Source organism: Podarcis muralis, chromosome 3 (genome assembly GCF_964188315.1).
Source record: "Podarcis muralis chromosome 3, rPodMur119.hap1.1, whole genome shotgun sequence".
NCBI classification, from domain to species: Eukaryota; Metazoa; Chordata; class Lepidosauria; order Squamata; family Lacertidae; genus Podarcis; species Podarcis muralis.
Genome location: NC_135657.1, coordinates 209688 through 232549, shown reverse-complemented (window position 1 = coordinate 232549; position 22862 = coordinate 209688). Strand labels below are relative to the sequence as shown.

The following is a 22862-nucleotide window of genomic DNA, read 5'->3' as shown; positions in this document are numbered from 1 at the left end:
CCAATTTAATTTTTTTAAAAAATGTGATTTAAATCAAAGAAATCCATTAAAAAAAATAATGGGTCATTGATTTTTATCCACCCTGGTCTGATGCATGAACCAGGATTTCCCAACCTGGTGCCCTCTAAATGTTCTGGACCATATGCTGCCTGGGGCTGGTGGGAGCATGTAGAAGGGTTCAAGTTGAGGGGAACTGCCATTAACTATCACAGATAAAGGCAAACTTGGCCTTCCAGCTGCTTTGGGACTACAGCTCCCATCATCCCTAGCTAACAGGACCAGCAGGTCAGGGGTGATGGGCATTGGAGTCCCCAAACAGCTGGAGGGCTGTGTTTGCCTAGGCCTGAACTATTGGGAGCCCAGCTTGGAGGAAGGTCCTATTTGCACATGCAGGAGACGACTTTCCGCTGGTGAGAAGGAGTGGTAACCGCCAGTCTGGGGGGGCTTGAAAAGAGGACCAGGCAAACTTGGGGAAGCAGAGAAGACGATCAGTGCAGGATCTGTAGACCGGAAGAAGAACCAATCCATGAACTTGATTTGGTGGGGTGACTTGGACCCCAGGAAATGTTGCATGTTTTTTTCTTTATTCAGAAGCATTCCTGCCTCCAACAGTGGAGGAAGAGCAATTAGGACATGCTGAACTTGTCAACTTTCAAATTCCCCAAATGAGGAATACTAAAGAGTTGTAATAGGGACGCGGGTGGCGCTGTGGGTTAAACCACTGTGCTGCTTGGGCTTGCCGATCGGAAGGTTGGCGGTTCGAATCCCTGCGATGGGGTGAGCTCCCGTTGTTCGGTCCCAGCTCCTGCCCACCTAGCAGTTCAAAAGCACATAGTACAAGTAAGTAAGTAAATAAATAAATAAAATAATAATAATAATAAATAATAATAATAATAATAATATATTTATATCCAATCCCTCCCCAGCCGAAGCCAGTACTGCTCCGGCTGGAAGGTAAACGGCATTTCCGTGTGCTGCTCTGGTTTCGCCAGAAGCGGCTTAGTCATGCTGGCCACATGACCTGGAAAAACTGTCTGCAGAAGCGGACAAATGCCGGCTCCCTCGGCCTTAAAGCGAGATGAGCTTTAAGCCTAGAGTCATTTGCGACTGGACTTAATTGTCAGGGGTCCCTTTACCTTTACCTTTAAAGAGTTGTAACATGACTTGGGAATTCAGAAGATGTGTAAAATTGCATACAAATCATTAAAACAATTGCCTAGTACTTGCAATCTATTATTATTATTTAGTATTACCCGACATTTTCAGACGCTAAAATTGAAATTCTTTGGTTTTCCAAAAGCAGATGATGTAGCTGGTGGGGTCTCCTCCCTGTGACTCACCCAAACCTTCCCCAACCCTTAGAATGCCCTCTATAGATATTATGGACTCAAGCTGCGGGATTCCAGGAGCGCAGAGACAGTCCACCAGTACCTGCACTTACTCCTGAGGTTGGCTCTCGAAGAGGAAGCAGACAGAGAGGTGAGTGAATGTGTGGGATGTCAGGGGGGGAGGAGAGCCAGCGGGACTGGGACTGCGCTCACATGGAGACTCTCCACCTCCAGCAGTTTCCTGGAAGAGCCTCCTCCTTCTGAACCCTCCTGCTTCAAGCGCCTCCCCAGGCTGCTCCCCAGTGTCCCACCACCACAATCCAGGGTCCCCCACTCTTACTCATCCAGCCAGTCCCTGACATTACCCCACAGACCCCACCAGCCCTCTGTCCTGATTTCTGGATTGGTCTCTGCTCGTGCCCACCCAGTCACCCCCTCAAAGCCTCTTACAGGAGGAACAGCTTTTCAGCATTCAACATATCTGGGGCAGATTTGTTTAGTTTTGGGTTCGATCAGAGCAGCCAACAAGTGGCCCTCAATGCCTTTCTTGGCAGCCCTCAGCAACCTTGGAGGCACCCCTACACACCTGTAGGCCCTGCACCGCCTTCCCAAAGCTGGGTAAGGAGGTGCTGGGCTTGGGGAAGGAGGCAGGTGTGATCTGTCAGGGTCCTAGAGTCCTCAGTTAGCTCTTTCCCACCTTTGGCAAGAAGGTGGGAAGGCGCTAGGTCCCACCAGAGCCTCGTGCCTCCTTCCCAAAACCCAGCGCCTCACCTGCCTACCTTTGGGAAGGCAGCATGCAGGCCGGGGCGTGTGTGTCAAACGTTGGCCTTGCTCCCCTCTCCCACATGACAAGTCAGTGTGCAGCCCACAGGTTCTGTGCTGAACTACTCTTGTGGCCCACTTGGTATGAGAAATTGGAGCACCCTGGTTTAGATGGTGCATATTCCTGCTCTGGCGCCTTTGGGTGAGGGGTGGATTACAAATACTTCCAGTGTATAAATGATGCATTTTAATGTAGTTGGGTGTTTAATGAAGCCAAGAACTGTATCACAAGATTCGAAAATGTCAGAATGCAAGGCATCCTTGCATTTCAAGCTGCACATGAGTCTGGGAGTTGTGGTCTGGTCAGTTCACATCAGAATCCACAGAAATATCGTTCTTCAAACCACCCCTATTATTATCCGGGATGAAAGGATCTGTTCAAATTGGTTCTCTAAGTGTCTCATTTCCCCACTCTTAAATTTGGTTCCCCACATTTTGCAGCAATCTGCTTACAGAATCACATTTATCCTCCATCCCTCATGATCAGCTTAGCTTAATGGTTGCCATCAATTTCATTTTAATTGATTTTAATTAATTTTTATAATGAAATGTTTTTAGAATGTTGTACTATTTTATTGTTGTTAGCCGCCCTGAGCCCGGCTTTGGCTGGGGAGGGTGGAATATAAATAAAATTTATTATTATTATTATTATTATTATTATTATTATTATTATTATTATCACTAATTGCAATCAAGAAAACGACATGTTTGACGTGCCTCATTCTCTCCAGGGAATTTCTGAGGCTATCGGTGTGGCTTCAAGCACCCATATTTCCCAGGTGCTGATGGCAGTGCGGGATTTTGGCCGCGCAGCCATTGCAAGGAAGACTCAGACGTCTGAGGTAAGGGTGTGAAGTGAGGAAGGAGCATAGCAAGAGTGTAGGTCAGCCATCCCCAGCCTGGTGCCCCTTCCCCATCCGTGTGTTTTGAATTGGAACTCCCATCAGCCCCTGACAGCATGGCCAATGGTTAGACAAAGATCCTGGCAAATTGGATCCTTAGCAGCTATTTACATCCACACCAAAGCATGTGAAGCAGCCTCTGGGTTCCTCTGATCTAGGAAAACAGAGCTGTGTTGGAAAAGAACAAATCCTGCCCCATTTCCAAATATGCTCTTTTTCAAGGGATGGGATCCTTACCATTCCAAAAAGGCAATTAGATCTGCTCATCCTCTCAGTATGGAAGCCAGACAACTTCCTCTGTGGGTATGTCTCAGTCATCCTTCTGAAGTGGGCTCCAGCAGTCCTGTCTCTGTGGCTCCAGATCCTAGCTCTGATCTGATCCCTTGGCTCAGTCAGTCAGTCAAACGGAATCGTTAGAAACCATTGGTCATCCCCAGAGTACACGCAATACAAAAGTACACTGGCCCATGGTTTTAGGTTGGTTGTCAGATGGTTGGTTGGCATTTCTTCAATAGTGGAAGCTAATGGGGGACCCCAAGGGTCATCTAGTCCAACCCCCTCCAATGCAGGAATCTCAGCTCAAGCATCCCTGAGAGATGGCCATCCAACCCCCAACGGAGAGTCCACAACCTCCCAAGGGAGAGTGTTCTGCTGTCAGAAAGCTTTGAATGAAGAACCTCTTAGAGTTTGGAAGAGGGGACACCTCTCCAACTGAGGGGAGAGAGCAGAATCCAAGAGAGAAGGCAGTCGGCAGGCTGGGAGAGGCAGAGAGAAAGAGGGGAGAGGTTTCAGCTGCATCCCGGGGCAGGGCAGCTGCCCAAGTTGCTCTCGTGCAAGGGTTCTTCTGCGTACGGGAGTGCCTGCTGGCCCCATTCAACTATGTTCTAGAGTAGACCCATTGAATTTAATGAAGATGACTAAGTTAGGCCCATTCATTTCAACAGGTCTACTTGAAGCAAAGCATAGTTGAGTGTCACTCTCTGTGTTCACCTCCATATATTTGTCAATTAAGCAAATTATTACAAAGGCATAGCAACTGCGTGCGGATCTAACAGTTCCATAACCTGAGGGGGCCTTGGGGTCATGTGCCCCCGACTCTCCAATTCTCCAACCCAGCTGGAAGGGGATCAGAACCTTTTCCTTCCACTTTCAGTTAACTTCCCTCAAGCTTCCGGTCTCCTTTTTGCAACTGTGCTAGAGGAGAAGGGAGCAGGAGCCGATGAGTCCAAGGCTCATTCACACAATAATAAACCATAGTTTATCACAGAGGTAACCAAAATGGTGCCCTTCAGATGCTACAGACTGCAACTCCCATCCCTCCTGACCACTGGCCATACTGGCTGAGGCTGATGGGAGCTAGAGGCCAACCTATGTTGATGCCCTCTGGTTTATTGTTACACCTGAACGCAGCCCTGAACTCTCTTGTGCTCTGCCATCCAAGAGAAATGAAACCCAGGAGTGTGGTACCCCTGGATTTTTGCTGTGAGTTGGGAAATGACCAAGGAAATTTCCCAACCCTCACTATGGAGAAGATGAGCAGATCCACCCAGTTCATTTTAATTTTAAAAAAGCAGCTCCCATGGAAAAGAGCACCAGTGGTCAGCCTACCCTACACTGTCCTGCACTTTCTCCCTGGTTGACTGACCAAACCCAAAGAGAACACCTTCATGGTTCCTCGTCATCCTGGGGAAAAATTGACCAGTGGGGTGTCACAGGGTTCTGTCCTGGGCCCGTTGTTGTTCCACGTTTTTTTTAAAATAAATGACTTGGATGAAGGAATTGAGGGGATGCTCATCAAATTTGCAGATGACACCAAACTGGGAAGGGTAGCCAATGCCACAGAAGACAGAATCGGGATTCAAGATAACCTTAACAGATTGGAGAACTGGGCCCAAACTAACAAGATGAAATTCAATAGGGTCAAATGTCAGGCTCTACATTTAGGCAGGAAGAACCCGATGCACATATATAGGATGGGGGAGCCCTGGCTTGCCAGCAGTTTGAGTTTCCTGGAGAAAAAAAAAATACAAAATTTGTAAGTCTGCACAACAACTTCTTGTTGTTGCTTAGTCGTTTAGTCGTGTCCGACTCTTCGTGACCCCCTGGACCAGAGCACGCCAGGCACTCCTGTCTTCCACTGCCTCCCGCAGTTTGGTCAAACTCATGCTGGTCGCTTCGAGAACACTGTCCAGCCATCTCGTCATCTGTTGTCCCCTTCTCCTTTTGCCCTCCACCTTTCGCACAACAACTTACTGACTACTAATATTTTCCCAGCTGCTAAAAGGTCCCAACTAAATGGTGATTTGTCTCCAATTGCACTTAAGGTTCCCAAACTCACTTTCCCCATCCTTTCCCTCCAGAATACTAGCGAGACCAATGCCAGCATCACCGTCATCCTTTGCTGCGGGCAAATGGCAATCGGGGCACGGCAGGATGAGCTCCCCCTTTTTATAGACCAGTTAACACAGGAGCTCCTCTTCCAATTCCAGAACAGCAGGAAGGTATGGCTCTGATTATCACACGGACTCCTGTTGTTTGTTCTCTCAGCTATACCATACTTTTCCGTGTATAAGACAAGGTGTTTTTTATTATTATTAAAAAATGATGTTTAAAAATGAGGGTCATCTTATACACAGATAGTGCATAGGGGGGACATGGGTTTGGTTGCCGCTGCAAGCCGGAGATAGTCAGTGGCTATTGTGCGTGTTATTGGTGGCTGCGGCAAGGGGTGGTGTTGACTGGCTGTCGCTGCGGAAATTGGGAAGGCGATTGGCGGTTTCTGCCGGCGAGGGACAGACAATAGGTGGGTTTTGCGACGTGTGTGAGTGGCAGCATAGGTCCAGCGGGTGAGCAATTTTTGGAATCCCCTCCCCCCAAATAGCTGAACAACTGTGGGTAATCCTCCCTTCCAAAAGCTCAGCAACTCTGGGCAATCCTCCCCCCCCCCATTTTCTTAATTTGGAGTCCCCCCTAATAGGGGGTGTCTTATACACGAAAAAATACGGTATATCCTGCCTTTCTCCTGTCATACGACTCCAGGAGGTGTGCAACCATTTCCCCCGTGGTCACCATCCAGGCACTGAGCAGACCTCCTGAGCTCCGTCAAGGTCCTTGCACCACATGCCTTCAGACTGTGCCCTAGGGCAGGGTCTTTGGCTTCATCCACCAAAGGGTTGTAGACTGGGGTGTATACTGGCTCCACCCTTAGGACCAGATGGGGCATTACAGTGGTACCTTGGTTCTCAAACTTAATCCATTCTGAAACCAAAGCGTTCCAAACCAAGGCACGCTTTCCCATAGAAAGTAATGCAAAATGGATTAATTCTTTCCAGACTTTTTTTAAAGAAACCCTAAAACAGCAATTCAACATGAATTTAACTATCTAACAAGACCATTTCTGGGTTAATTTTTGGATTGGGTTAGTGTTAGGGTAAGGATTAGAATTAAGGTTAGGGTCAGTGTGGCTTTATGTTTCCTTGTGATTTTGATTCAAACTCAATTTTATAAAATCCCTTCTCCTTTCAGAACGAGGATTTGAAGAAGAGCTTTATGAAGGCAGCAACTTTAACAACCAAGGCGCTTGTGCAATCGAATGTGGGACATGTCACCTTCCCCCACAAAGAGGAGCTCACCTTCTGCATCATAGTGAGTAAAAAGAAAAAGAAAAAAAGAGGGGGAATCTCCTGGGGTTTCTTTTCAGAGCGTTTTTTCTTAAAAATAGCTGTGTAGGTCTAGCTCTGGGTTGCATGTTCTGACCATCTGGCCCCAAACCATTTCTGGGTGGTCACGTTCTGCTCCAGCTCAAGTTTCCAAACCCTCTTGAAAGGCAGCCCTACATTGTGGCAACCTCAGCAGGCTGTCACCAGCGCCTAAGTAAAAGAGGCTAGGTTCTCCCAGGAGGAGAGGGCTGTCGATGGCTCCCAGCCATGATTGCTATGTTCTACCTCCACAGAGGAAGGAAGCAATGTTTCTGAATATAGTTGCTGGAAGCCACAGGCGGGGAGAGGGCTCTTGGGCTCATGGTCTGCTCCCTGGTTTCTCACAGACGTCTGGTTGGCCACTGTGAGAATGCTGTGAGGATGCTGGACTAGATAGGCCCTTGGCCTGGTCCAGAAGGCTGATCTTATGCTGTTCTTATGGGGTAGAGCTCTGCCCAGGAGAAAAAGGGATCTTATTCCCAGATCCAGGAAGCCCACTCTTCTCCTCTAGGAGGACCCACTTGCCAATTGCAAAGAAGTTGTCAAGTGGGCTGGATAGAGAGCACACCTCAGGGCTTGGTGTGGTGGTGGCAGGGATGGCGCCTCCAGTTCCCTGACATGCTGTGTGCTTCCCCACCACAGGAGGTTATTAAAGAGCCAATAGCATCAATCACCAACCTGCACGAGGCAATGGAAAACATCATTCGCCTGACGTAAGTACGGCCAGGCACAGTACATATTTCTTCACCAGGTTTATGGACTGCTGGGTGCTGATCCTTTCCTCTCCCCTTCTTTCTCTTCTCAGTGCCTTGAGACCATACATGGACCCTCTGACCCGCTCTCAGCTGGTACAAAAAATCACCCAGAAGGTCTTCCAGTTGCCATCCTTGCAGGTTATGAAGATCAAAGCTGGGAGCTCGGTCAAAGCAACACCGAGCCAGGTGACTGGACCTTCTGCTTTTGGAGGAAAATGGGGTTGCCAGGTTAAAGGATTTGAGGGCAAAGAGTCTGAGCCGTGTAAGCCGCAAAGAATGCTGCCTGAGACACTTGACCCATCACAATGATGTAACAGCCAGAGACTTGGGGTGTATATTTTTGATTTTAATCATGTTTCCATATTTATTACATTTCACCTTTGCTAGAATGCATCCACGTATGATTCCTGCATGCCTGCATTTTGTGACTCTCATGCCTCCCTCCTACGCTGCATTTAATTTTATTTGTTTGCTTGTTTGTTTATATGCTGCCCATCTGACTGGGTTACTCTAGCCACTCTGGGCGGCTTCCAACAAATTAAAACACAGCCAGACGTCAAATATTTAAAACTTCCCTATGCAGGGCTGCCTTCAGATGTCTTCAGACGGAAGTATAATGATATATCTCTCTGACATCTGATAGGAGGGTGTTCCACGGGGTGGGCCCCACCACCAAGGCGGCCCTCTGCCTTGGAACACCCCAAGGAAGTTGAGCCCAGTGTGGAGTCCTGTATCTTTATATCGCATGACCTGTAACCTTACATACATCAAGAAACGTTTGATGTTTATGACTCTTTGTGTGCCGTGCTTGAACCCCTGCATAAGCTTTGTTACAAATTTGGACTAGAAGGCTCCAGAGCATATGGGATTTCCATGGGGGTCTTCAGCTTCTAAGTGCTTTTGCTTCTCTCCTTCCAGGACTGTTATCAAGAAACCGTGTACATCTGGCTCAACATGCTCACCAGCTTGCTGTCAGAGGCCCCCTCTCTGAAGACGCTGCAGGAGATATTAGTGGTAAGGGAGCCCCCAAGGTGTCAGAGCAGGGGGAAGCAGCAGCTCCCATGCCGGAGGACAGACCCTCTTGAAATGATTGCACGGGGGGCATCTGTGGCCAACTCACTGGTTGTGGGTGCTGATGGTCAAGTGGGCCTCTGTTCTGCTAGCAATGCTTGTGCAAGGCACACAAGATATGTCCTCTGCTGATGGCGTATGGGGAAGGGCCGTGGCTCGGGACAGAGCATCTGTCTTGCATGCCCAAGGTCCCCGGTTCAGTCCTCAGCATCTCCAGGTGGGGCTGGGAAAAGGCTCTCTGCCTGAAAGCCCAAAGGGCCAACTGCCAGTCCTCATTACCTGTGGAACAATGGCTGGGCTTGGTCTAAGGATGCTTCCTGCATTCCATTGCTATGGCTGTGGTGAGGTGTATGTTGTATTGTTGCAATTATCACACACACAAACACACAAATGACAGATTGCAGGGCGGTTCACAACATAAAAATACAAAATCAGAACAGAAAATGCATAATAAAACAAAAGCAACCCAAGAGCCAATTAATATCTAATTCTACTAATGCTTTTTTTAAATGGCTTCTTTTTTCTGTGTCTTTAGTTGTTCTTGTTTTGTTTGTAAGCTGCCTCGAGTCCCTGTCTGGGAAAGAGGTGGGGTATTATTATTATTATTATTATTATTATTATTATTATTATTAATAAACAAATTGCAGCAAACTTTCTCCTTTACAAAACAACCCCTTTTTGCAATTTGTCCCCTCTATGAAGCTTTGTGAATTTGCAAACCTGGATTAAGGGTTGTCCTTCCATGTGATGATGATGATTTCTCTCTCGCAGCACACAAAAGGCTGGATTGACTCCAGAAAAATCAGTGAGCGGCAAAGAGCAGTCAAGACCACCAACGCACTCCTGAAATATGCCTCCGAGCATCTGGACTTTGATGTGAGTGACCAAGGCTTAATGCTGCAATTTCAAATCGTATTGCGTTGGAAAGTTCAGGTGTGAACTAGATGAAAGCTGTATGGCATGGCCATCCCAGGGAAAGGTGCCAGCCAGTGCTATTTTTCTAGAAAAAGAGGTGCCAGGACTCACCATGAACTCACCTCCCTCATTCTCTTATAATGGCAATAGTGCCCACCTGAGAGGTGCCAGTGTTAGCTATTTGCAGTATAGTAGCACTGCAGAGAGCTTGCTGGGGAGACCATGCGTTAAAAAGGGACTCAAAAATAACTTAAACAAGGTTTTAATAACAAAAACAAAAACTCCTAAATACACCAACAACAAACCAGACCCAACCACCAACCCATCCCCCAGGGTAACGGAAGAGCTAGGTGCTGCTCCTTATATACTACACCCAAATGCTGACACAGCTTAATCAATACAACTCAGCACCTGCTGTGTTTCACAGCTGTAAAGCTGGGTCTCGTTATCTTGCTCTGGCCCTTGCTCTGGCCCCTGAAAGACATACACAACTGGTGGAACAATGATGAACCTTTACATTTAAAGAAACCATTCAACATTTCCCCTGCGGTTCATCATTGTGGAACAAAATCATAAAGCATATTTTGTACACGTCTTTCATGAGTAACCTTTGGAAGTGCTTTAGTAAAAATGTCTGCAATTTGATTGTCACCTGGAACATATTGAAATACAATCATTTCATCAGCAATTAGTTTCTTTACAAACTGTAAACGTAACCTTAAGACTCTAGTGCGCTGCGTATTGGTCTCTGAACACAGGATAGCAAGTCCGCTCTGGGAATCAAGGTAAACTCTTACTGGTAGTGTTACTTTCATCTGTAGGTCTGCAAATACTTGCAGATACCATTCCACATCATGAGTGGCCTGAACGCATGCACATAATTCACTCTCTGTTGTGGAGAGACAAATAATGGTTTGTGTCTGGGACTTCCATTCAAATGGACAACCGTTATAACAAAACACCATACCAGACACATCCCTGCAATTATTTTGTTCCACTGCATGAGATGCATCGCAGAAAATTTCAAAACCTTTGTCAATACATGATGTAAACTGCAACCTATAATGTTTGGTATGTTTAAGGTACACTACCACTCTCTTAAGAGCAGAGAAACATTGCGTAGTGGGCTTTTCCACAAATTTTGCCAGAAAGTGAAAGGCATAAGTTATATCTGGTCTTGAGATTCTTTGAATGAAATTTAGCTTGCCTATAGCAGAACGATACAAAGTTTTGTTAGGAAATGGCTTATCTTCACCTGTAAAGGTGAAACCACACACCATAGGCGTATCCTTCCCATTTGCATTTTCTTAAACCCATTTTGAATCAATAAGTCTCATATCTGGGGTTTGTGGTACAAGAGACCAAGTGTTATGCTCTTTTAAAGAAGCTATCTCAGAGTTGATAGCTTTATACCAATTTACAACTTGGTGCTTAGGTAAATTCTGAACATCATTGTAGCTTTTTGGTTCAAAAACCGCCTTATTGGCATACACAGTATTTAAATGTTCATCTGCAAAACGTTGTGGCTTCTGTCTCTTTCTATCTGAACGTCTCAGTCCGGAAGGAGAGTCAGACTCCTCAGACTTAATGGGACTAAGTGAACTACTAGTTTCAGGTTGTAAATCATCATTGTCAGACTGAAGAGGTGCCTGTAGGCTAAGCTCACAGTCAGAAAACTCAAGAGAATCTAACCTCCCCTCGGGTGCCCATGACTTTAAATCATCAAACAGATTATCAGATTCAACAGGCTTTTTGTCTTGTTCCATTAATTCAGAAGCACCATTTCCTGCTGCTGCTGCTGCTGCTGCTGCTGCTGCTACTTCCTCTTCTTCCTCAGTGTCATTTATACCGTTAGTATCTTGGAAAACAGCCATTCCAATTTACAGTTTGTATCATGCTTCTGGTAATATGAAATTTGCCACTTGCTGGTATGTAAATTCTGTACGCTCCCTGCTGGTAGCCCATTAATTTCCCCTGAACACTACGCTCACCCAATTTCTGCTTAGCGGGATAATGCATAATTACATCTGAATCCCAAATGCGTAGGTATTTCAGATTAGGGCGTTTTTTAAACAGCTTCTCATAGGGGGTTGTTAGGATATTTCTGTTCCACCTTAAACAGGGAGCAGGCTGTTGTTTGAGTCACAGTCTGCGTACTTCCGGCTCACAGAAAGTTTATGTTTTGTACATAGCTTTTGTTTCTCTCTCTGTGCCTGAACACGCAGGCAAACAGTCATGTTTTTTCTTTGTTCTGACCAACGCTAAATAAAGTTGTAAATAATGCTCTCCTGAGTGCATCTTTCATTGTGCGAACTCTGCAAAGGGCGTGCACAAGTCCTTGGAATGTGGAAAGCTGTTTCTGAGGCTTGTGTCGCTAATTGACTGATACTGCGTTCCTACGGGAGGTTGATGGATCGTCCGGAGTCGACGTGGGGGCATGATGGCCTTTGTCTCCCTGGCAGTATCCCAACAACAGGTTTCGGGTCCAGATTCACAGCACTTACAGGAGAGTAAGACTGTGAAAGACTGTGAAAGGTATGTGGAGAAAAGTAAGGCTTTTCGTTGCCGCGGCAGAGCCTTTGATGTCCGGCAGGCTAATTTAGCCTGGGAGTCGAGCCAAGCAGGCCTCAAGATTTATGAGCTGCCAAGATAAGGTGTTTTTGAAGGCATAAAGGCTCACGGCTCAAGTAAAAACCTGGAATGGAGTTTTTACAAGCTTCAGATGATGGCACTCAGTGCCCAAAGTTGAATGTCCACAATTATGAGACCTGGGCAATATGCTGTGAGAGCTTGCTGCGACAGTTTGGAGTGTGGCATACTGTGTATGAAGCCCCTCCAGTTCCTCTGACAGATAGATGGAGGGCCCAAGATTCAAGGGCCATAGTCTTATCCGTCTCTCTGGAGGAAATTGTAACACTGACTGGCAACACGACAGCACGTCAGATGTGGAATGCTTTGAAAGTAGCCCATCTGCCGGTCATCCCAGCCCAGAGTTTGACTGCATCGGAGGTCCTGGCTGTTTCCCAGATCGAGAGTGATTGCAGGGATGCCGAGGGCACCGGTTGCAAGCTGCAGGGGGAGCTAACTGTGACGTCATCCCAGGCAGCGTTCCAGCCTCCAGGGGGAGCCAAGGAGTCGGCAGCTAAGAGCTCTGTTTCTCATGAGAGCCAAGGTCATCCTCACAGATACCGGAAGGCCAGAAGTAAACAGAGACAGAAGCCAGCAGATGGCCCAAAGCAGAAGGGGGGTGGAAAGCCCACGCCGGTGGAAAACAAGGTTTTGTTTGCTGGCACAGCTTCACCAAAGGCTAAAGGCAAGTTTGATGGCCAGGAGCAGGGGGGCAAGCAGCAGAAGCCCAAGCCGGTGGAAGACAAGGTTTTGCTTGCTGGAAAAGCTGCTCCAAAGGCCAAAGCCAGATTTGTTGTAGATTTGGGAGCTACACGGCATTTATCAAAAGATAAGCATCTATTTATCTCCTTCACGCCTCAAGATGGAGAGATCCACCAGGCTGATGTTGCGAATTGCAGGAGTCGGAAATGTGAGACTGGCAAGTCTGCACACAACCATCAGAGATGTACTTTATGTTCCAGATTCTGCAGACAATTTGCTCAGCATCCCACAGCTGACTGGGCGTGGCTTTGAGATTTCCTTCAAGAGGAGCGTCTGTGTCATCAGGAAAGGCAAAGAGGACATTTTGCACGCAAAGTTTATAGATGGTTTGTTCTGTATAACTTATGATGACAATGGTGCTGCTGTGTCTAATGTTGAATCTTGTTGTGTTGCACAAACTAACAAAGTTCTTCATGCAGGATGTATTCACGAGGCGCACCGAAGATTTGGTCACATGTCTTGGCAGGCGCTGGCCAGGATGCCTGGGTTGGTTCAGGGTTTGAACATCAAGCCCTGTAAGTTTCACATGAAATGTGTATCTTGTGCAGAGAACAAGGTGAAGGTTGCTCCAAAAGGCAAGGAGTCTAGCAGGCAGGCTTCCAAACCCTACCAGCTAGTCCATGCAGACCTGGTTGGTCCACTTGCGCCCTCTTTGGGTGGAGCAAGGTACTTCATGGTTCTAATTTATTCTTTTTCCAGGTACATTCATGTGTTTATGCTCGAGCAGAAATCACAAGCGTTTCCTAGGTTCGAGGCATTCTGTGCTTGGTTGGAGAATGCTCACAGTAAATGTATCGGCTGTCTCTTTACTGATCGGGGCGGGGAGTTCACTTCTCAGCAGTTTGAAGCTTTCCTGACTGAGAAGGGAATCCAGCATGACCTCTCAACGCTTAGATCGCCATGGATGAATGGACTTGCTGAGCGAGCAAACCAAACTTTGCTTCAAGGCCTAAAAACCTTGTTGCATGATGCCAAGCTCCCTGAGAAGTTTTGGGGGGAGGCTTTGAACACGTTCGTTTATTCCTATAACAGGAGACTGTCATCACCTGTTGGTTGTACTCCCTATGAGAAGATGTTTGGTAAGAAACCTTACGTCAAGCACATGAGAATCTTTGGTTCTGGCATGTGGGTACACACCCCACAGAGCAACAAGCTTGGGAAGCGTGGGGCACATGGTTTGTTCATGGGGTACGAAAAAGGTGCATACAGGGTATGGATGACTGACTCTAAGTCCATTAAGTTCACAAAGAATGTTGAGTACAATCCTAAGTGGGGGGAAAATGTGGGAATTTTCCAGAGTTACCCAGAGGAAGATGAAGATGATGTGAAAAAACAGATAATGTTGAGGTAAAAGAGGAAGCTGAGGATGATGATGATGATCAGAGTTCGGATTCCAGCTCAGTGGGCAGCGCTGCTGATGTCATAGAATCATAGAGTTGGAAGAGACCACAAGGGCCATCGAGTCCAACCCCCTGCCAAGCAGGAAACACCATCAGAGCACTCCTGACATATGGTTGTCAAGCCTCTGCTTAAAGACCTCCAAAGAAGGAGACTCCACCACACTCCTTGGCAGCAAATTCCACTGTCGAACAGCTCTTACTGTTAGGAAGTTCTTCCTAAGGTTTAGGTGGAATCTTCTTTCTTGTAGTCAGCGACAGTGATGACACAGCAGACTACAAGAGCGCAAAGGCCTCAGTCAGACCATCTGATGCATCTGACAATGAACTGGAAGAACCACTGTTCACCATTGGTCACTTTACTCCTAAGAAGGAGGAGATGAGTCAAGAAGACTTGCGTCTAGTACACAGATCTGAAAGGGCCACAAGAGGCAAACCTCCAAAGAGATTTGCTGATGAGTTTGCTAAGACAGCAACTGCTGTTCTTAGTAGCTCAGAGAAGGTGTGGGAACCTTCAAGCTTCAAAGAGGTTCAGGAGTTGACCTCTAAAGATGCTCAGCCTTGGCTTAATGCCATGAAGGCTGAAGTTGATTCCTTGAATAGGAACCAAACTTGGGAGCTGGTACCGGTAGTCCCAGGAATGAGGCTGGTTGGCAGCAAATGGCCAAGACAGACCAGAATGGCAAGGTTGTCAGACACAAAGCCAGATTGGTTGCCAGAGGTTTTTCACAGGTACCAGGACAGGATTACCACAAGACCTATTCACCCACCGTCAAGTATGAGAGCATTCGGCTGATGCTCAAGATTGCTGCAGAGGAGAAACTGCATGTTTCCCATCACAACATTAATACAGCTTTTTTGTATGGGGTTTTGGGGGAGGAGCTGTTTATGCTTCCACCTGATGGAATGCAGATACAGAAGGGAATGGTCTGTAAACTGAGGAAATCCTTATATGGTCTCAAGCAGAGTGCCAGATGTTGGAACACAAAACTCACTGAGACATTGCTTTCTCTAGGTTTTCACCAGGGCAAAGCTGATCCATGTGTGTTTGTCAAGGAGGAGGGGCAAAACAAACTGTATTGTTTATGTTTTGTTGATGATCTTCTGATGTTTTGGAAGAATCAGGCTTTGTACCAAAGCACCCTAGCTCAGCTGAAGGAGCACTTTGACATGAAGGATCTTGGTGAGGTATCCAACTATCTTTCTCTGCAGGTGGAAAGGGACCAAGCAGGTAATTTTCTGGTACACCAAACACAGAAAATTGCTGATGTATTAACCAGTTTGAATTTGGTTGATGCAAACCCAGCAGACACACCGATGGTGACAGGTTACCAGGTAGACGGTACTGCTGAAGCGTTTTCTGACACTACAGTGTATAGATGCATTCTAGGCAAGCTGAATTTCATTGCTAGATGTTCAAGGCCTGACATTTGTGGGAATGTTCAGGGGTGCAGGAGAGGATATATTGTGAGATTATATCCTAATCCAATTTGTGCTAACAAGTTCCCAAAATATCAGCAGAGTTTATAGACATTCCCCTTTAAGTTCGCAATGGTAACGGACTTCCGGAGGCGGTGCGAAACGGCAATGGCGGTCCTCTTTACTCTGTGAAGAGGGGCTCCGCGGAAAAGGGTCGTCCGCTACGGCAGAGCGGAGACCCGCTAAGAAAAACCACAGGTAGAGTGAGCCTGTGGTCGTGGGACTCGGCGGGCACCAAGAGCGACCTCGGAAACGAAGAAGGGACCCCGTAAGGGGCTCCGGAACGTGGAGGGGGTAGCGGTGCTGTGAGTTCATCGCTCTTTCCGCGGAAGTGAAGCCGCCCGGCTGCTGCTGATGAGCGCTGACCTTTCTTCTTTGAACATTCGATTTGAAACAACATACTCGTGAGTAAGAAACCCGAGACTTTTGAACTTAAATTTGTGAAATTCGGCTGAAAGCGGGAGACGTTAAAAAGGAAGTCCGTCTTCCGGCTCCGCTTAAAGTATTGAGCAAAGAACTACTAAAGCGGAAGCGCTGAAAGGGAGTTTAAAAGAAGTTGGAATATACCTTGCAAATTCGGATTTGATCGTTTAAAAGTAAAAAAAAAAGTTAAAACTGCACTATAAGTGGACATAGACTGTGATTTTTCTCTCTTCTTCTTGTGGATTACAAAGTTATGAAACCCAGCTCTCGGGCTGTCTAGATACAAAGAAACATCAGACTGCGGTAACTGTATATAAAAGCATAAAGTTACATCGGGCTACTTTGTAAGTTACAAGCAAGGAACTGTTGCATGCACCATTGTTAAGAACTTTTACTCTCTGCAGTTTAAAGTGAACTTAGAGGGTTCTCCCCCTTGTTTTGGATTTTACCTAACTTTTTATTTGGGAATTTAATGGTGGAAACTTTTTATCCTTCTCCCTAATTTCTGGGGAGCTCCCCCTGCTGGATTGTGGAATTTTTAGTCTCTGAGAACTGCTGGTTGTTTTGGAATTTTTACGTCTGGATGTTTACATTCTGGATTGCTTTTCCCATGGGATTTACAATTTGACCTTGATACTTGGACAGCTGTGGAATGAGTGGTGCAGCAAAAACAAGGGCCGCCAAGAAAGCAAAACAAACTGAACTGTTGCAATCAACTTTGCCTGTGTAGCCACGTAGATCATCTGTCCCAATTGTTACAGGTCTGCAAGAAGGACAACCTAAACAGCCAGCTTTTGGGGATATGGCTGCAGGAGGGCTCGACCCTGTCTCTAAAGAAATATTGGACCAGCTGGCAGCATTAAACAAGAAAGCTGATGAACAAGCGGCTAAATTTGACCAGGTGACAGCCACAATTAATAGACTGACAGATCAAGTCGCTCAAAATACACAGGCAATAGGAAACCTTCAAACAACTACAACAGAAAATCGAAAAATAGCCGAGGAAGCAAATACAAAAGCAGACCAAAATAAAAAGAGGATAGAGGAATTAAGAGGGGAAGTAAGACCACTGAGCAGACAGGTCACTGAACAGCAAGCGTATCTGTCCATGGCAGAATTGAAAAACAGGGAAAGTAATCTCAGGCTTAGAAATATCCCAGAACTAGAGAAAGAAGATTTGATTGGTTTTTTGACAGCAGAAATATCCAAGTTCTGGGGTCTGGCAGAAGAGAAGGACTTTAAAATTGTCACCGCTTTTAGATTGGGAAGAGTGGCCAAGAAGGACAAACCAAGAGATTGCTTGATCATTTTGAGATCTAAGCAAGAAAAAGATAATATACTAGGCCTACATTTTAAAAATTCATTGGTGATTCAGGGAAAGACAGCAGAAATCTTCAGAGATATACCAAAACAGTTGCTGGATTTAAGAACTACATATAAAGACCTTGCAAGTTTATTGAGAAACAACACAATCCCCTACAGGTGGGAATTTCCTCAAGGACTATCTTTCAACTTGAAAGGGAAGAAGGTAAGAATCAGAACAGCTGAGGAGCAAGAAAAGTTCCTAAACGACTACGGGGAGGACCTTCGGAAAGGAATAGCAGGTACTTGGCCACCTCCTCCGCCTGGCGCAAAACCAGATCCACTTCCAGACATAGACGACAAGGGAGACAACCCTATCGGTTGACAAATTGATTCAGGATGTCTCTGCAGCTTTTTAGTTGGAACATTCATGGCACAAATTCTCCCGAAAAAAGGAAAAAGATTTTTCATATATTGAGGAAAGAACAATTGGACGTTATTTGCCTGCAAGAAACACATGTGACTAGGCTCCATAGGAGAGTGTTAATCAATAAGAGACTAGGCCAAGAGTTTATTTCATCAGATAAGGTAAAAAAAAGAGGAGTAGTGATATATGCAAAGGAGAGCCTAGCACCAAAGTTTGTGTTTAAAGATGAACAAGGAAGAATTTTGGCGATTGAAATACAATCACAAGGAGAAAAATTTTTGATAGTAGGAATATACGCACCAAACGAGGGGAAATCGGAATTTTATAAAAAGCTGCATGAGATAATGCTGGACCATATTGACTATACTAACATCATTTTGATGGGAGACATGAATGGGGTTGTCTCCACTTACATGGATAAGTCACAAAATCAAAACCCGACTAAAGATGGCAGACTACCTAAGACTTTCTTTGAATTAACAGACAATATGGACTTGATTGATATTTGGAGGACGAAGAACCCACTAGGTAAAGAGGGGACATTCTTTTCTGAGGCCCACCTATCTTGGACAAGAATCGACCAAATCTGGATAACTAGAGGACTGGCACCTAAGACTAAAAAAATAGAGATCTGCCCCAAAACCTGCTCCGACCATAACGCCTTGAAAATGGACTTGAGACTTACACCAGCTGGATCCTTCCGATGGAGAATGAATGACACCTTGTTTAGAGATCAGGAGATTGTGAAGAAGGCCCAAAAAACGTTGAAGGACTATTTTGAAATAAATCTGAACACTTCGGTGGAAAAGAAAATGATCTGGGACGCGAGTAAAGCTGTTATGAGAGGGTTCCTGATACAACAGAATACTATCAAGAAAAAACTCTGGAATGGTAAAAAGGACAAGATTTTGGAGAAGATAAGGGACGGAGAGAAAAAGTTGAGACTTAATCCAAAATCAAAAGAAGTTTTAAGAGAAATAAAATTCCATCAAGCACAATATGCGAAATTGATAAATCAAGAAGTTGAATGGAAAATTAAACAGATGAAACAAAGATCATTCGAATTGGCAAATAAATGTGGGAAGCTGCTGGCATGGCAGCTGAAAAAGAGACAAAAATTGAACTTTGTTACCAATCTGGAGGTTGAAGGAGAATGTATTCAGAAACCAGAAGAAATCAGAAAGTGTTTCCAGAGATACTTCAAAAAATTGTTTACTCAAGGACCTCAAGCAGAGACCGAGATAAACCAATTTCTAAAAAGTCATGGCCTGCAAAAATTATCTCAAGATAAACAAACAGCCCTGAATTACAAAATAACACAACAGGAAATTGAAAGTGCCATTCAGAATATGCAATTAGGCAAATCCCCAGGCCCAGATGGACTTACCTTCAAATATTATAAGACATTGAAGGAATATCTGGCCCAGCCGCTAATGGAGGTATGTAACCAAATTATGGAAGGGAAGGGAGCACCAGAATCGTGGAAAGAAGCCTTCATCACTTTGATACCAAAATTGGAATCTGAAAAGACCCAACTCAAGAACTACCGTCCCATCTCACTCCTAAACGTGGATTACAAAATTTTTGCTGCTATTCTGGCAAGTAGATTTAAAAAAGTTTTAAATGAAGTAATTCATTAAGACCAAGCAGGCTTTCTCCCTGGTAGGCATTTGTCTGACAACACCAGGAATATTATTGATGTTTTGGAGCTACTGCAGACAAATTTGAACACGAAAGCAGTTTTGATTTTTATAGACGCCGAGAAGGCCTTCGATAATATATCTTGGAAATTCATGAAGAAAAATTTGGAAGGGATGGGAGTGGGAAGGGCGTTCCAAAATGGTATTGAAGCAATCTATTCAGAACAAAAAGCTAAACTGATAGTAAACAATGTGGTGACAGAGGAGTTCAAAATCGAAAAAGGGACACGACAGGGGTGCCCCTTATCACCCTTGTTATTTATTTCTGTCCTGGAGGTGTTGCTGAACTTGATTAGGAAGGATCAGCGGGTGGAAGGAATACAGGTCGGAGGAAAACAATATAAACTGAAAGCTTTTGCAGATGATTTGGTTTTAACACTACAGGAGCCAGAACCTAGTACAAAAAGAGCTTTAGAATTAATCTATGAGTTTGGTCGGGTGGCGGGATTCAAGTTGAATAAACAAAAAACTAAGGTTTTGGCAAAAAACTTGACATCTTCAGAAATAGATGGGTTCCAGAAGGAAACGGAATTAAATGTGGTTAAAAAAGTGAAGTACCTGGGGGTCAATCTGACTGGGAAAAATTTGAATTTGTTTAAAGATAATTATGAAAAATGTTGGTCTGAAATCAAAAAGGACTTAGAAACTTGGTCAAGATTGAAACTTTCCTTGTTGGGAAGAATTGCAGCTGTTAAGATGAATGTATTGCCAAGGATGTTGTTTTTGTTCCAAACCCTGCAGATCGTGGACAGAGTGGAATGTTTTGGAAAGTGGCAGAAGGACATCATGAAGTTTGTCTGGCAGGGCAAAAAGCCCCGGATAAAATTTAAAATACTAACAGACGCAAAAGAAAGAGGGGGATTTGCCCTGCCGGACTTAAGGTTATACTATGAAGCTGCATCCTTCTGCTGGATGAAGGATTGGTTCTTGTTAGAAAACACTGATGTCCTAGATCTGGAAGGGTTTAACAACGCTTTTGGGTGGCATGCATATTTGTGGTACGACAAGGTAAAGTTCCATAAATTGTTTAAAAACCATATTGTCAGGAAAGCTTTATTCATTGTCTGGACCAAATACAAGGACTTACTTGAAAATAAGACCCCGAGGTGGTTATCACCAATGGAGGCTAAGGCCACAAAAATACTCAATATGGAGGGTGGCTGGGCAAAATACTGTGAGATAATAGAAAGAGTTGGAGATAATTGGAGGTTGCAGAGTTTTGAAAAATTGAAAGGCAAGGTGCGAGACTGGTTCCACTATGCCCAAATTCAAGAGATTTTTAAAAAGGACAAAAAAATTGGTTTCCAGGTGGAAAAATCGAAATTAGAGACAGAACTACTTGAACCTAAGACGAAAGTGCTTTCAAGAATGTACAACTTGTTGCTCAAATGGAACACTCAAGATGAGATAGTTAAATCAGCCATGATAAAATGGGCACAAGACATTGGGTACAACATTATGTTTGAAGACTGGGAAAGGTTATGGACCACCGGTATGAAATTCACGGCATGTAATGCCTTGAAAGAAAACATTATGAAAATGATATACAGGTGGTACATGACCCCAGTCAAACTTGCAAAGATATATCATCTGTCTGACAATAAATGTTGGAAATGTAAGGAGGCTGAAGGAACATTCTTTCACCTCTGGTGGACATGCCCGAGGGTGAAGGCCTTTTGGGAAATGATTTATAATGAGTTGAAAAAGGTATTTAAGTATACCTTTCACAAGAAACCAGAGGCCTTCCTCCTGGGCATTGTGGGCCAGAGAGTGTCAAAGAAGGATAGAACCTTCTTTTTATATGCAACTACAGCAGCAAGAATCCTTATAGCCAAATATTGGAAGGCACAGGAGCTACCCACGCTGGAAGAGTGGCATACGCAACTGATGGACTATATGGAATTAGCCGAAATGACCGGCAGAATCCGAGACCTGGGAGAAGAGGCAGTGGAAGAGGATTGGAAAAAATTTAAGGACTATCTACAAAAACATTATAAGCTATATGAATGTTGAGAATTTGCTAAGTTTTGGGAAAAACATGCTTCAGTATTGAGATTTGAAAATGGTGGAAATTAAGTTATGACAGTGAAAAGTCTAAATTTTAGAGTATATAATTAGGTGAAAGCACAAATACGCATGAAACAAGGTATCAATTTGCTGTTTATTTTTCTTTATTGTGAAGAATGCAGGGGTGGAAGATGTGGGGAAGTCCAGTAGATTATGAAAAATGATCTGGAAATGTGAATTTTCTTTCTCTTTTTAAACTTTTTCTTTCTTTCTGTAAAATCGCTTTTGCTGTGTTATTGATGAAGTATCGGACCTTGGAAAAAAAGCAATAAAAAATATTATTACAAAAAAAAAATAAGTTCGCAACGGTAACGCTTGCACAGGTTCGCTAGAACCTCTATAATAATTACTCTCGTAATTTCCCCTTTTATTCCCTCTTAAAATACAAGACACGACACAGTCTTTATAAAAGAGTTTACTCACGTTCTGTTCACAACATGATCCCAGAAGGCAGACAGCTTAAAAAGGTAAAATACACTCAGAATCTATCTTGTAGTAAGATAGTCCCGTCCTCTCTTGGCTGAGAGCCAAGAGGGCATCCTTGGATGTTTCCTCATCGAAGGAAGATGGCAGAGAGAGAAAATGGCTGGCTGCCCTGTGCCTTTATCATTTACCTGCACAGGTGAGGCCACACCCACCTCTGGTCACATGCGGAGGAAGTCCGTCCCCAGGAAGTTTACCTGCTTGCTACACTGACATCCCTCCCCATGTTCTAACATGTACACTCTAGGAATGTTGTCATTGACTGCTCCTGTGTTTACATCCCACAACATAGCTGTAAGCACTAACCTGCTTAGCAGACATGCTAACAATCCTACTGTTCAGGATTGGAAAGCTCTGAAGCACATAGGCCGCTATTTGAAACAGACTTTGCACTACAGGCTGAGGTTCACCAGTCAGAAGACTGAAGGTCTTGAAATCTTTGCAGATGCTAGTTATGGAAGTGACACCACGGATGGTACAAGCACTTCTGGAGTATGCTACATGTACAACCACTGTCTGTTTGGTTGTGCAAAAAGCAGATGACAGTAAGCCTAAGTTCCTGTGAAGCAGAACTCAATGCTTTGTCATTTTCACTCATGGATTGTGAATGGTTGATACAACTGTTTCAGGACATCAGAGTTTCTGTGAAATGTCCTATACAAGTGTATCAAGACAATAGATCCTGTTTGGCTTTGCTGAACCC

The 22862-nt window shown here is 44.8% G+C and overlaps 1 protein-coding gene across 1 annotated transcript in view; it reads left to right on the top strand.

Annotated features, from left to right (window-relative positions):
• Positions 1 to 22862, top strand: part of LOC114589792 (maestro heat-like repeat family member 5) — a 50192-nt gene that overhangs the window by 5058 nt on the left and 22272 nt on the right. Inside the window, exons 3-10 of the mRNA XM_077925314.1 lie at positions 1363 to 1479; positions 2882 to 2992; positions 5413 to 5553; positions 6578 to 6697; positions 7393 to 7463; positions 7556 to 7691; positions 8424 to 8519; positions 9348 to 9452. Of these exons, the coding sequence (XP_077781440.1) occupies positions 1363 to 1479; positions 2882 to 2992; positions 5413 to 5553; positions 6578 to 6697; positions 7393 to 7463; positions 7556 to 7691; positions 8424 to 8519; positions 9348 to 9452 (897 nt within the window). The remainder of the gene's footprint in view (positions 1 to 1362; positions 1480 to 2881; positions 2993 to 5412; positions 5554 to 6577; positions 6698 to 7392; positions 7464 to 7555; positions 7692 to 8423; positions 8520 to 9347; positions 9453 to 22862) is intronic.